The sequence below is a fragment of the Topomyia yanbarensis genome, chromosome 2 (genome assembly GCF_030247195.1).
Source record: "Topomyia yanbarensis strain Yona2022 chromosome 2, ASM3024719v1, whole genome shotgun sequence".
Taxonomy (NCBI): Eukaryota; Metazoa; Arthropoda; class Insecta; order Diptera; family Culicidae; genus Topomyia; species Topomyia yanbarensis.
Window position 1 is genome coordinate 301,770,403 of NC_080671.1, and position 14,194 is coordinate 301,784,596.

A 14,194-nucleotide genomic window follows, 5' to 3' on the forward strand; every position below is an offset into this window, starting at 1 on the left:
AGGAAATGGAAAAAAAAACTTCCGCATTTCCAAATTAACATCGATTTTATTGCAAAAATACACGAATTCATTAGTAGTTAATTGATCCATGTTGTCTAGAAAAAATAAGATCGTTACATGAACTACCTTTGAATTCAAGATTACTTGTGCTCATGGGAGTTCGAAAGTCAAAATTTTGTTAACAATTGTTAGCCCTTAGTTATTGGTGTTTAGTAACCAGTATTGATTACTGAAAGACTACCCATACTACTGAAAGACTATCTTCCTTAAATAGTTGCATCTTGCATAAACGTATATACGAAAACATAAAAATAAACAGTGACTCCGTGGAGCCATGTGTTCGAAATAGTTCATTTATTTCAAACTGTATTACTGATTGTTACATGTGCCTTTTTACCATAACTAGCTGAATATCTCATCTGCTAACTTCTGACATCTTCTTGCTCAGAGACTGAAGCGTTCATCGTTGTTCCTTCCTCGGTTCATTGTAACATCAACTCGTATAATTTGCCTTGTATTGGGACTGGGTGTACGATAGCAAAGAGATCTATACCCAAGTGGTATCGGCATAGGCGGCGAATCTTCCCTTCGATCGTCCCGTTTATCAGGTAACTGTCCATAGTCATCCATTTCGTATGAATCCAAGTTCATAAGTGTCACGCGATCTGAAGGTTCACACGTTTTCTTGATTGTTTGAGGAGTAGTTGATGTTCCCAATAGCTTCATATGATGCCTATTGATCATTTCTAGGGATATGTTAGAGATATTATCCAGCAAAATATTGGCGAAACTGTCCTCTTCATTCTCCATTATCGGCCGAATATCACATTCCTGTGTTTCCCTAGGTTTGAGCGATGTGATTTTTTTATCCTGAATTTCAAATCCTTGGATGAAGATCTGGGGTATTGTTGTACTAGGACTCACCGACGTTTCGTCAGTAGCTGCATTAGATTGATAAAGACTAAAGTTTTTGGCCAGATGTTGGTGCTGCACGCAAAAGGGGGGCAATTTACGGGGGCTTTTGAGATTTTTCGGTGCTAAAGTTTTAGTCCCTGGAGGAATATTCAGATTGACAATCATCAGCGGTGTCTTATTAGTCTCGGTCGACTTTCTGAAAAGAAAGATAGAAAAAAAATCATAAATTATAACGCAAGAGCATGGTTGAACTAACATATATCAGAGGCTGCCAGTCGAGATCTCATATATAGCGTGTGAAAGTTGTTTCACGCTGTTTTGTGAATCAACACAAACTGCTAGCGCCTCGTAGATTAAAAATAATTTGGTTGTATCAACGTTTGTCTGCTTCTTCATAGGGTTGTTTTGTTTTTATACGATTCTTGTGAACGCCAATCTAAAAGTGACTCATAATGTCTGCACGTCTTCGCTTTGACCTACAACAAATGCAATGCGATGTGTTTCGGTGCTGGATTTATTTTTTGTAGCACTCTTTCTGGTTCCTGAAAGCTGAGGCTTCTCGCTCTCCGATGCTCGATTTCGTGATCGCCGCCAATAAGCAGCACACTCCGTTTAATGTCTTCTCATTAGTCGACCCTGGCGGCTGCTTCGGGGTTCTTAGAAAAAGAGCGGCGTGAATGCGGCTACAACCGCGTCAAAACCTATTTACATATTTTTTTTTAATTATGTGAATGCGCTATATTGGCTATCAAATATTAGCAATCAAACGAAGCCGCTCTCTGTTCAAAGATTGCCCGTAGCAATGCCGGGCTGTGATTTTGTTCCAAGCACAGAAATGATATATGTGCGGACAAATGAAACTAGATCCAGATAGATATAAGCTAAATCTCGGATCGGGCAAGATATCTTCGTTAAACGGGTGATATGTCTAGGGCACAAACTCCTTAATTTGCTCAATCGTATATTTTCGATAATCGATGACAACTAAATATGCGTTTTCATCCTTTTTACCTTTCTATGTGCAGTAATTACGGAGCAGCTTAGTTTTGTTAGAATCGGTGTCAGGCGCTATCATAAATTGACGACGGTCATAGGAGTGAACGAGCATTTTTAAATCTTTATTTTTTTTATTTTTTACATTTTAACGACATTCAATTAACTACTGGGTAGGGAAAGTTATGAAAATTTGAGCCGTAGTACTCAAGTGAGAGTAAGGATGTGAAGAAAATAGATCGTAAAACTAGAAGTCGCAGGGTCATTAGAACAGGCTTAATATCGTACGGGCTTAACTTTTGTCTTCTGCTAATGAGGGTCGAGCTTAGGCAGCATAACCGCGAATCACCCGAGTTCACTAGCATGTGTCGTGGTATAGACAGACAAGTCCATCTTTACCGTGACAACCGACTAAATACCTATTTTTTTAAATATCACAGGCGGTGTATACAACGTTACTAGTCTTGAATTCATTTTTCGTATAAGAATAGTATTTAACAAATCAAATGTATGAACACAAAATAATCCGCAATAAATGAAAAAGAATTTTAGGTAGAAATAGGGTGGTGATCTTTATTTCACCAATTCAAACATGCGAGAAGCGTCTGTTATTCTGTTCCATTAATAGACAATTGATGTACTCAGGTATTTAACGTACTCCAAACCAGTCTTGTATTTGAAAATTTTATCAACAAGTGAACCGAAGTGATGATACCGGTACCGCGTATAATGGGTTAAAATAGACACATGGTCCACCGAAGCAGTAAGGCTAGGTATGGAAAACATCACATAGTTGTCACATGTTACACAAACAGACACAGTTTGATTTAATTATATGAAATGAGAAGTATTACTTCATAATGCATTCTATCATTTTTGTTATATAAATAAGTAATGTTGCCACCCATTAAACTTTGCACAGCGTTAAAGCTTAACATAAGCTAGTTTTTTAAAGTACTTGCAACCGAAAATATCGATTCGCATTTTCTGTGAAGTGTTGAAAAATCAGTCGCAAAGTGATTTTTAAAATGTTTTTGTTTGATTTTTCTCCTGTTAAGTCAACGCAATACGTTGAGGAAAAACTGCATAAACTAGGTCATAGAGGTTTATTTTATTATTTCGTTTATTTGACACCGCTCATAGTGGTAGCTTAACGGAGCCGTGGATCTTTCATGTGTTTACAATATGTGCAAAATAAAAATAAAAGAGCAAATATTATTGATTACCCGTTGGATCTCGTGCGCGCAACTTTTTATTGCGACCTTTTTTCGCGACTCGCCTACTGCGTCATGGGGATCATTTAATTCTCTTCTATCGTTAAAGGTGTCTTGGTGCTCGCGATCAGATGTTTTTTCCTGCTTATTACCCTTACGGGTGACCAGTGTAAATCCGTCATCATTGTTTTTATCTTCTTCGCCGATATTGCTTACAGTGGTTTTTGAGGCGCTGGATGCTGCTTTTGCAGTTGTCAATATAGACTGAACAGCTGTAACAAATTTTGCAACCGTTTGTGGTTCGGGTATTGGTATTGAAAACTCTTTTTTGGGTTGGTTTTCTGTGGATTCGTTGGCAATCGATTGAGATGCATTCTCCTCTGTATCTTTCGCGCAAGGTTGTCCGTGGTGTGCTGTCTGATTACAATACTTGCACGTAGGAGTTTGCCCCTCATGGGTGCATAACGTAGTTTGATTTTAAGTTTTATAGTCAAGTGGGAGGGAATAGGTCTTTCAATCCGCATCCTCACCACAAGAACATCGTTAGGTGTACCGGGGAAGAAATTTCTCCACGTATCAGGTGTAACGGATTCTACTTCTCCGTATTGCGACATGTATTCTGCAACTAGATCAGGAGGGGTACGTGGTGATAGGTCATGTAGCTTTACATCTACATAGTCTTTTTCTATATACACGGGAATCTTAATTCCAACTTTATCACTTTCAGCCACGTGCTTCAAGTTGTTCTGCGAAACGAAACGTTCAGCTTTGGCTAACGTGTTGAATGATATGAGTAATACATTGCGAAGATGATGATACTGGAGATACATAACCTCCTTGAGCTTAAGCTGCATCTTCACCTTCAGCAGGTATTCCACTTCACTAAAACTCAATCTTATTGAACAGAATTTAAAGTCAACGACCGCTGTGTTGGGTCGGAGCAGAGTTTTTTCGTCAACTTTACTCATGTAGGCAAGAATAAATTCCTTTGTTCTCGAAACAATGCACACTAGATCGAGAGGTTGCTAGTTGTTGTTCACTTGGTTCGATTGTACGTCTGACTTGGGCAGAAGTAGAAAGTAGACTGAGGTCATAGAGGTATAGTTTATCATACAAAAAATATTTTTTGTAATCATTGAGTGGAAGAAACATGTGCATTGGCAAAGTGTCATCATTCCCAAATGTGGGCCACTTTTCGTACCCTGTTATGGACAACAAGCCTTAGATATGGCGTTTGTATCACTGAAATGGACATATTTGTTACATCACTGAAATGGTCATGTCGGCTTGTTACTTGCTTAAAAATTTTATAAAGTTTTTTTATACTGTGAATCCTCATTGGTTTTCTTTCAAAATTTTAGCATGTTTAGTGAAATTTTGTTGGATAGGTGACAAAGAATGTTTTGGTGAACAAACTTTTTTTTTTGAGTGAAAAAGTGAAAAAGTGAGTATTCATCACAGCTTTCAAACGGTAAATAGATCTTTTTCCTCATATTTTAGATGAAAGCTGTAAAAAGTTGAAAAAACTCCCGAAAAGTTCGGATAAAGTTGTGACACGTTCACTAAAAGTTATATGATTTAAAAAAGCGCGACGTTTTGGAAAACGCATTTAACGATAAAATGTAATAAAACTTAAATGAAATGATATAATACAGGAACATACGAACTTAAACCGCAATACTTCCGAAACTCGTGCTCGAAACGGCCCTTAAGGATCAACTGAGAAAGCTACGAAAAGCGGTTAGCTTTGAAAACGAATCAAAGCAATTTTTCCACGCCATTGGCAAAATCTTCGATATATTTAGTAGTAAAGGAAGCACGGCATCAAATTACATCACAAGAAAAAATCCATCAAAATTCACCCATTCAACCGATCGTTTTCATACACTGAAAAAAATTCAAACGTTAATTCTATTTGCTTCAAACCACTTAAAATCCATATGAAGAAGAAATGCTAATGTTATCACGCGCACACATACCTTCTATGTGTCAACTGTATAAACTATGTATGCACACTAGGGTGACAATAAAACGACCATTTTTGAAATCACTAATCTACACCCCCTAGCGTCGTTCCATATCATGAAAAAATGACACTGTCCAAATTTGAGCGAAATCGGTTAACCCTAACCCCTCCTCCAAAGAGCTTAAAGTTTGTATGGGATTTTTGGCCAAAATGTATGGGGAAACACTCGTAGTTCACTAAATCGCCGCTAGAGGTCGCTGTAAACTTCCGATCGCTGACCTAGGAAGGAGTTAAGCTTTTGACGATATGCTGAATAAGTTTGTCGAAGACTGCAAGACAATCCAATCAACCGTTAAAGAGTTATTAACGTTTAAAATTGGATACTGCTGCTTAACATTCGCAAAGGGCGTACTCCGCCTGTTTCATGTATGTGAACCACGAGTGAAGGTGGGACAAAGTTAGGAAAAACTGATATATCTCTGAAACGATGAGAGATAGAAAGCTATGATGTTCCACAAAGTTGTAGAGGAATAAAAGGACTTTTTGGTTCACTAGAAAGTTTCAGGATTTCTCCGCAAGGTGGCGGTAGTGAGCCAAGCAATTTAAAGGGAATACTCCTATCTGTACAACGGTAAGAGATGGAGCATTTGGATGTTCTACAAAGTTGTAGAGCAGCAAAAAATATTTTCTTTCCTCATTTGAAAAATGCCGAATTCTACCACATGGTGGCGCCAGTGATCAAAATTAATTCAAGGTAATACTCCTATCCATACAATGGTAAGAGCTAGTGCAATCTGATGTTCTGCGAAGTTATACAGTATTTCAAAGGCTTTTGTGTCTCGTTATTAAAATTGGAATAAGGACGCATATATACTATGTGTATGAAGCTGAAGGGGTTATATACCTTTTTTTATTTTTCAAAAAATCGATTTTTGCCTTTCTCATATAGAAAGGTTATGCAATCACTCTGAAAAACGTCAACCTAATCCCGGCCCGGAGGGCCGAGTGTCATATCCCATTCGACTCAGTTCGTCGAGATCAGAAAAAGTCTGTATATGTGTGTATGTATGTGTGTGTATGTGTGTATGTGTGTGTATGTGTGTGTATGTGTGTGTGTATGTATGTGCGTATGTGTCAAATAATGTCACTCATTTTTCTCAGAGATGGCTGGACCGATTTGCCCAAACTTAGTCTCAAATGAAAGGTGCAACCTTCCCATCGGCTGTTATTGAATTTTGGATCGATCGGAATTCTGGTTCCGGAATTACAGGTTTCAGAGTGCGGTCACACAGAAATTTCTCATATAAACTATAGGAAAAATTAAAAATAAAATTTTTATTTTTGATGCTAAATGTGTTCAAGGTGCATGAAACGTCAAGATTTGATTCAAACTCGAAAAAAAATTTGACGACAATTCACTTTTTTGGATTTTGGCACATTTTTGCCTTTCTCATATAGAAAGGTTATGCAATCACTCTGAAAAACGTCAACCTAATCCCGGTCAATTTTTTTTTCGACTCGCATAAGGTTTCTGAATTTTAACAGGGACGTAGTTGATGGTTTACGGAGAGGGGTTACACCCCCCCCCTCTACTGTTCACTCCCCTCCTTTAAAAATCTCCTTAAATCACCCCTCAGACCACCACCCCATCCAGTCCTCATTCCCCTCCCTTTCAACCCCATCATCTTTAAACCACCACTATATCACAAAGCATACCAATTTAAGCTGGGGAGTCGTTCGTTCATGGGACTTTCGCCCTCCTCACATACCCACCCCCGCATGACAAAATGAGTTAGCAAGCAGATAACATAGATCTAATGCTGATTAGGCTAATGGAGTACGATATTTTTTTGTTTCAAGTGTTTCACCGTCGACACGTAGCTCATCAAGTTCGTGGCTGGTATGCCATTGTGTAAGTGCAGTGAACTAAGAATGTAATGGACATTTCCACAATTATGTTGAACATAAAAAGCCTCCGTGCCATAGTTTAGAGAAATGAGAAAGGCACAATTGCACCGCTAGGTGGATTAAAACAGGTTTTTTTCAAAAAACTCTTCACCAATCTGAAAGTTTTCACTGTAGCTCAATAAAAAGCAATAGGAAGAGTTGCCAGACTCCTAACAAATAGATTTTATACGACTAGAACACCTATTACTTCATATTCCTGCGTTACGAACGAAACGAATAGGTGGCAATATTGTTGCCACTGCCCTAGAAAGGGTTAACCCATTCCCCGTGCGTTAATATTACTTGTGTAATTTGATCGTAATAAATTGCTTGAACATATACGAACTGGATCTGGCACTTAATGCATAGATTAAGCTGTTTTTAGTTGTATAATACATCACAATTCGTTCAACTGTCATGTCTTAATAATAAAAGTGCTGAGAAAAAAATAAGATTTTTTCGTTTGTCTCTTACGGGAAATGGGTTTTTCCAATTCAATTTTCCCCCCATGTGTTCATCCTAATAAGGACAGTTTAGGGATCATCCATAAATGACGTAGCTTTATATAGGGTCGGGGGAGTTTTGTATTTTGTGATGATGTGTGACGACAGGGGGTAGGGGGTCATGTCATGCTACGTAGCTGTATTAAAGGAGAATAACTAACATCGTTTTTATTTTTTTTTTAAATTTTTCGTGGACAAGGGGGGGGGGGGGGAAATTACCGTCAAGCTACGTAATTACCAGGGGGTATTTAGAGGTTTGTGACGAAATGCTACGATGGGGGAGGGGGGTGTTAAAAATCACTCAAGAAATGCTACGTCATTTATGGATCATCCCACTATATGGGCCATTCCCCGCGAAGTGATCAAGGCACGTGTAATCGACCTTCACGGATTTGAACCAAATTTGGAGGAATTGTTAATAAAAGAAAACACTTATAATCTCAATATAGGGTGGGTGCTCCTATAGTTGAGGTGTACCAATAGATGCAGTAATGAGTTATACGCCTAACTAAGGTACCAACCATCAACAAATATTTTTTTATCGATTCATCGCACTGAAATTATGCGACAATAAAACTGTTATCCTTGAAATTTGCTCAAATAACTATTGGAAAAATGATTTTCTTAGAATTTTGAGCTCCCTCGCACCTATAGTTGATATAATGTACCTATAGTTGCAAATCCCGTAAGAAAGCAATGGGATTTGCAACAATAGGAACCGAAATTAGCGATTGCACCACTATTGGTACATGTGTTCCTATAGTGGTACAAACGGTTTTGAATACATAAATTGGTTATTAAACCACCTTTGTATTTTTCCTATGAAGTAGGGACTGAAAGCTTTCGTTTAATGTATTAACATTGCCCATAGGTTTTTTTTATCAAAAGTTTTCCTTAAGCATGCGACTATTGGTACATCCACCCTAATTTGAGCGCATGCTGAGATACTCTGTTTGAAGCAAAAAAGTCACAATTTCCCATATAAAATCACAAGCGCACAACAATAAACAACTAACTTGAGTATTCTGAGATCACATATAATTTATCGTGAAGTAGACGAGAAATGATGAAAAACTACGATTTTGGTTTGCTTCTAGCAGATCAGGGTCGATTTTTATGACCGTTTGAAGATTTTCTCAATTTTGGCCAAAAAAATTTATATGAGAAAATGCGACTTTTTGCCTTCAAAACGGTGAATCTCAGGATGCGCTCAAATTATATTGAGATTATAGGTGTTTTTTATGTAAAAATGTCTGAGGAACACGATGGCATTGAAATGTTCAAAATTAAAATATATGTAGAAAGAGAAAAATTAACTTTTAATATTTAACTGAAAAAATCGCATAGTTGGCAGCACTGCTGCTAAAAGATAATATTTTTTCTAGACTCGTTGAAAATTTTTCTTTAAAAACCATCATGCGGTTTGATTTTAGAGTAAAAAGAACCGGAGATATAATCAAAAGAAAATCAAGGGTTTTGGTTGGTTCGATTGACACAAAAATATTGTTTTTTTTTAATTATGGCCCTAGATGAAATATTCCTAAAATTTTGGTTCAAATCCGTAAAGGTCGATTTCAGGTTTGCAGCTTTTTTTGGTCACTTGTGATGCAAGTTAACCTATCCTATGAAATAATTCGAAGCTGGTTTCTGAAAATGATAGAACAAGTATCGCTATCCCGAATGTACCTGCTGACGGACCTCAAGCAGATTCTTAGCTTTAATTTTTGTAAAGCAGAAATCGACCGTTTCAAATGCAACTCTTTACAGCAGCCACTGTTACTGGCGGCCAACGCTAGCTATTAAAATGTTAATCAAAATATTTTATTTGCTGTCATAATCATAAAACATTTTCGCTATCAAACGTGTTGGCCACTGACAACGAGTGGCAAGTAGAAACATCAGAGCGCGGGCGTTTCTTCTATACATAAATTAAACATCTATCAACAACACCAGCAGCAACGGGAACACTATAATTCTCTGGTTGGACGGTGGTGACGAGACATTTAATATTCTTACCTCCCATGATGCCCGACCAGGCAAAGCGTGGAATCTCGGTCGGTCCCCTCCAATTTTCGCGCAGTGCAAGGTCGAATGATTGGCCCTTCATTGGGTTCGCGTGGTGGCTGAATATGGCGTTCGGTTAAACGCATTCTACGGCACAGCATGTCCTAGGTGATGTATACTTTGGAGAATATTGACCTGGGAGTAAACGAGGAGGAAAATGGCTTCATTAGCTATAGTTTTTTTTTATAATTGTGCTCGGTGACCAGGAAGTTGAATTGTCCTCAGTCTCTCGAAATCATTTTATTATCAAAGTGTATGTTGAAATATATTTTCCACTATGTCAATCAATCAATTTCCAAACTTCTGGTTCGTCTAACGCCGTGACCTCGTTCGTCTGGATGGAGGTCCACTATATTGAACATGAATGCTCGACAGCTGCGGTGGCACGGTGCAGCGCCGAGTCAAGTTTAATTTTCCGAGGAGAAAAGATTTGAAATCATAATACGTCAACATTATGTGAGACAACAAGCCAGCATTAGTTGGACGGGTTGTGTATCTTGTGTCTTCACATATGTAGTGGACACTGGAGATTTAGCAAATGGATCACCGGAATCGCGTGTTGCCCTGGACCTACGGTATATATACGACAAGAGTCAAGTTTGCGATTGCTTGTAGATAGGGGTGGCCTAATTTGTAAGATTTTGAGAATCGAACTTAGTATTCACTATTGTTGCTTGACTCTGTGCACATGACATTTTTCGATACGGATGGACGCTAAGGCGGCAAGACTCAATTGCGAAGTCACTTTACTACGATATACGATATGATATTTCGAGCTTCGCACCAAAAAATAATGAAATTTAAACGACATGTAAATCAATACGAATGTAAACACACAGAGCTTGAATAAAAAATTTGATTAAAAATTAAATTGAATTCGATGTACTCAATGAAAGCATCAAAAAGCATATGATTTTAAACTTTTGTTAGTGTGATATTAGGGGAACCCGAGGCTAGTTGGCGGGTGGGGTAAGTTGACGGAACCTCCTTTTCGCCGGTTCTATTAGATGTGTTTTTGTTGCGAAACATGTTTTGTAGAAGCTGTGGGCGATATTGTGTTTTTGAGCATACTTTGTAAATTTTCTTAATTTTAAACATTTTGTGTTATTTAACTATTTTTCGATAGTGCGTGAAAAGTGCTTTCAGCATCCGTATAGATATTATACCTATTCATATCCAAAAGTAATTTTTTAAATCCTTTTTGTAAAATATGCGGTTGGAGTAAGTTGGCGGTAACGCACACGGGGCAAGTTGGCGGTACTATTTATAGTGCAAAAATAGTCATCATATATTTTTAGTTCTGGAATTCACTCCAAAGTAAGAGAAACTTTTTCTTGTGTCTCTCGTCAATGCAGGGGCAATTATTTCAGCCAATCGCCTGAAGAATTTCGAAAATTTGCTTTTGAATATGGAGTACGCGTCAAAGTGAAAATGACGGGGTATTGAAACTGAAATATAATGAAAAGTGTCGAATACTATACAGTTTTCCTGAAAAGATAATCAACACATTTCCTATGGACCACTTATGTAATTGAATTTCCATTGGATTGCTTATTTTCTGGCAGTCCGCCAACTTACCCCAAACATACCGCCAACTCACTCCGAGGCTGGGGTAAGTTGGCGGCTTTTCCGCGTCACACATTTTTGTCTATAGAAATGAAGTCAACGTATCAAACATTTTAATAAAATCAATGAACCTGTAATTATCAATCAACGTGTAAAATTATAATAAAATTCGTTAAAGAAAGCACGACAAGTTGTGTGTATTTGTGGTGGAACTTAATTTTACATTTATATTCATACTCCAAATATGTGCATGAAAATGAATTTAAAATTACAGAATATTTTTTCTGTGTGTCCTTCAAAGAATTGCATTACTGGAGATGTAAACCTACAAAAATATTATTAATAATTATGAGGCACCTTTTTGGAAAGCTGATCTATAATTTCAGAGGAAAATGTCATCTTGCGGCGTATCTTCCTGACAATAGGGATCTTTATTTTGGAAAAATTGTGTCAGTTTTTCATATGTAGTAATGGTGGGTGTCCTAACGAGTAGGGTTCGCAGTACCGACCCATTTTGGCGAGAACCGGTACTGCGGTACTGAAGCCCCCTGTACCGGTAGTACCGGTAAAGTACCGGTACTCAAATATTTTTTTCAAAAGATTCGAGAAACGCTTCAGAGTGAAATTGAATGCTCAAACTGATGTCTATTTTTCGAATGCGGTACCTTCTTTTATTTCAAGATCTAGGCCACTTTGAATTCAATAACTGCTAAGCGGTGCGACCTTCGTCGACTTCAACAGATGGTAAATGTAAGAAACTCTATTATCAACAGTAAATCGAAATGGGAATGTAAATCCGTGTACATTGGTCGCATTTCCTATCGACATTATCGTTTTGTTGTAAATTGGTACTGACTTTCATGCAAAATAAGGTTCCTAATTTCCTATTAACTATGGAGTTTTGCCGACTTTTCCGATCACCAAAAATTACGAATCGCGCCATTCGAAGTAGTTCACCAACTCTCAAATTATAAGCTACTGAATAGCTGTTCGTTCTTTTTTAGATATAGATTTAAGCGCAAACCAAATACAGACATGATTTAGGCCACAGTCTTATTACGCGCCACCCAGTAAATAATGGTAACCAATCAGAAGGTCACTAATAAAAAAATCAAAACAAATTTTTACGTCTCTTATGTGAATACTTTGAAATTTAGTAGAAGCTAGTTGAAATTTTATTTTGACCTAATAGTGTAGGAATTTAAACAAATCGTTCAGTATAACGGGAGTTAGTAATGTTTAACTTCTAGAATTATTATAATGATGGCCCCACCTCATTTCCCCACAAAACCGTAAGCTGAACGATTTATGTAGAAGATAATTCAATATAATTAAAAGCCATATTGCAGACCGATATTCGGAAACGGGTCCACCAATAGACTCTACATATATTTCATAAAAATTCTGTATGGTACCGAAAATACCGGTACTGGCTTTTGATCAGTACCGGTATTATGGTACCAATAATGGGTCGGTATTCCCGGGATTTTCGGTACCGGTATTACCGCTACAACAACCCTACTTACGAGTACACTCATATTATTTTTAACCCTTAATTATTCTTTCCTGACTTTCAAATTAAAAAAAACCTGTCTTAATCCATGTTTAACATAATTGTGGGAATGTCGATTACATTTTTATTGGAATTAGCACGTAATTCACGACTACAATGAAAGTCGAACTGACTTACTTTAAACAAAAAAGTATAATATTTAATGAGTGAGAATGTTCTCGTCAAGTTGCAGTCTTTAGATGCGTCCAAGGGAGCGGGACCCGATCATTTACCACCATCGTTCATCCAAAACTGTGCGGACTCTCTCGCATTGCCAGTGTTCGTTATTTTCAATCGATCGTTGACTGACGCTGTTTTTCCTAGTTACTGGAAATCTGCTGCTATCACACTGTGCACAAGAGTGGTAGCGTTCGTGATGTGGAGAACTATCGGGCGATATCGATTCTCAGCTGCCTCCCGAAGGTATTTGAACGATTGATATACGACATTGTTGATCAGTCCGTGCGTCATATAATCGTTGAGGAACAACATGGCTTCGTCAGTAAACGATCTACAACCACAAACCTTATGGCGTATTTATCCACCATCATCGACAAACTTGACAAGCGACAACAACTTGATTCCATTTATGTTGACTTGTCAAAGGCCTTCGACCGTGTTCCGCATCGCCTTGCTGTCGAGAAGCTTAAACGCATTGGATTTCCGGACTGGTTCACGGATTCGATTGCTTTTTATCTCGCAGGACGAAGCGCCTTTGTTCGATTAGGCGATACACTTTCTACGCCTTTTGATATCTGTTCTGGTGTGCCACAAGGCAGTCATCTTGGACCATTGCTCTTCATTTTGTTTATAAATGATCTTGGCACGGTTTTGAAATCTCCGAAATCTATGTTTGCCGATGATTTGAAATTTTACCGACTTATAAAATCTTTGGAGGATTGTAAATTACTTCAGCTAGACATTGACGCTTTGTTAAATTGGTGCACCATTAATGGAATGGAGGCGAATATAGAAAAATGCAGCGTGATTACATTCACTCGAATCCTATCACCGAACAAGTTTAACTATAAAATGTCGTCAGCCAACGTACACCGCAACTTCGTCGTCAAAGATTTGGGAGTTTATTTGGACAGCAAGTTAACAAACACGCCAAGTGGACTTTTTCCGTTTACCGTTGTGCCGTACACAATGCGGACGAAACAACCCGTTAAATGTATGTTGTCGTGTGTTTAATCAAGTTTCATGTTTTTTCGATTTTAATGTTGCAAGATGTACTTTTAGTATTAGGATTAGTTGATAAGCCAGTCTGTGCGATTAATAGTCGAAGACCTATATATAAATTCCAGTGAGACCTTTCTAACCAACCTGAAGAGTGAAGTGGGGCAAAAGTGCGCACCTAACAGTTTTCGTAAAATAACTATTGGAAGAAAAACACTAGAAAATCGGCATGATTACAGATTAATACTCTCATCACACATCTTCAAAACGTAATACTAGATCACGGTGTTCCTAA

The 14,194-nt window shown here is 37.8% G+C and overlaps 1 protein-coding gene across 1 annotated transcript in view; it reads right to left on the reverse strand.

Moving 5' to 3' along the window:
• Nucleotides 1-339: 339 nt before the first annotated feature.
• LOC131683390 (uncharacterized) overlaps nucleotides 340-14,194 on the reverse strand; it is a 35,301-nt gene continuing 21,446 nt past the window's right edge. The window contains exons 2-3 of the mRNA XM_058965324.1: nucleotides 9,555-9,737; nucleotides 340-1,111 (exon numbers count right to left, since the gene is read on the reverse strand). Coding sequence (XP_058821307.1) covers nucleotides 445-1,111; nucleotides 9,555-9,703 — 816 coding nt within the window. The 5' untranslated portion in view covers nucleotides 9,704-9,737 and the 3' untranslated portion in view covers nucleotides 340-444. The remainder of the gene's footprint in view (nucleotides 1,112-9,554; nucleotides 9,738-14,194) is intronic.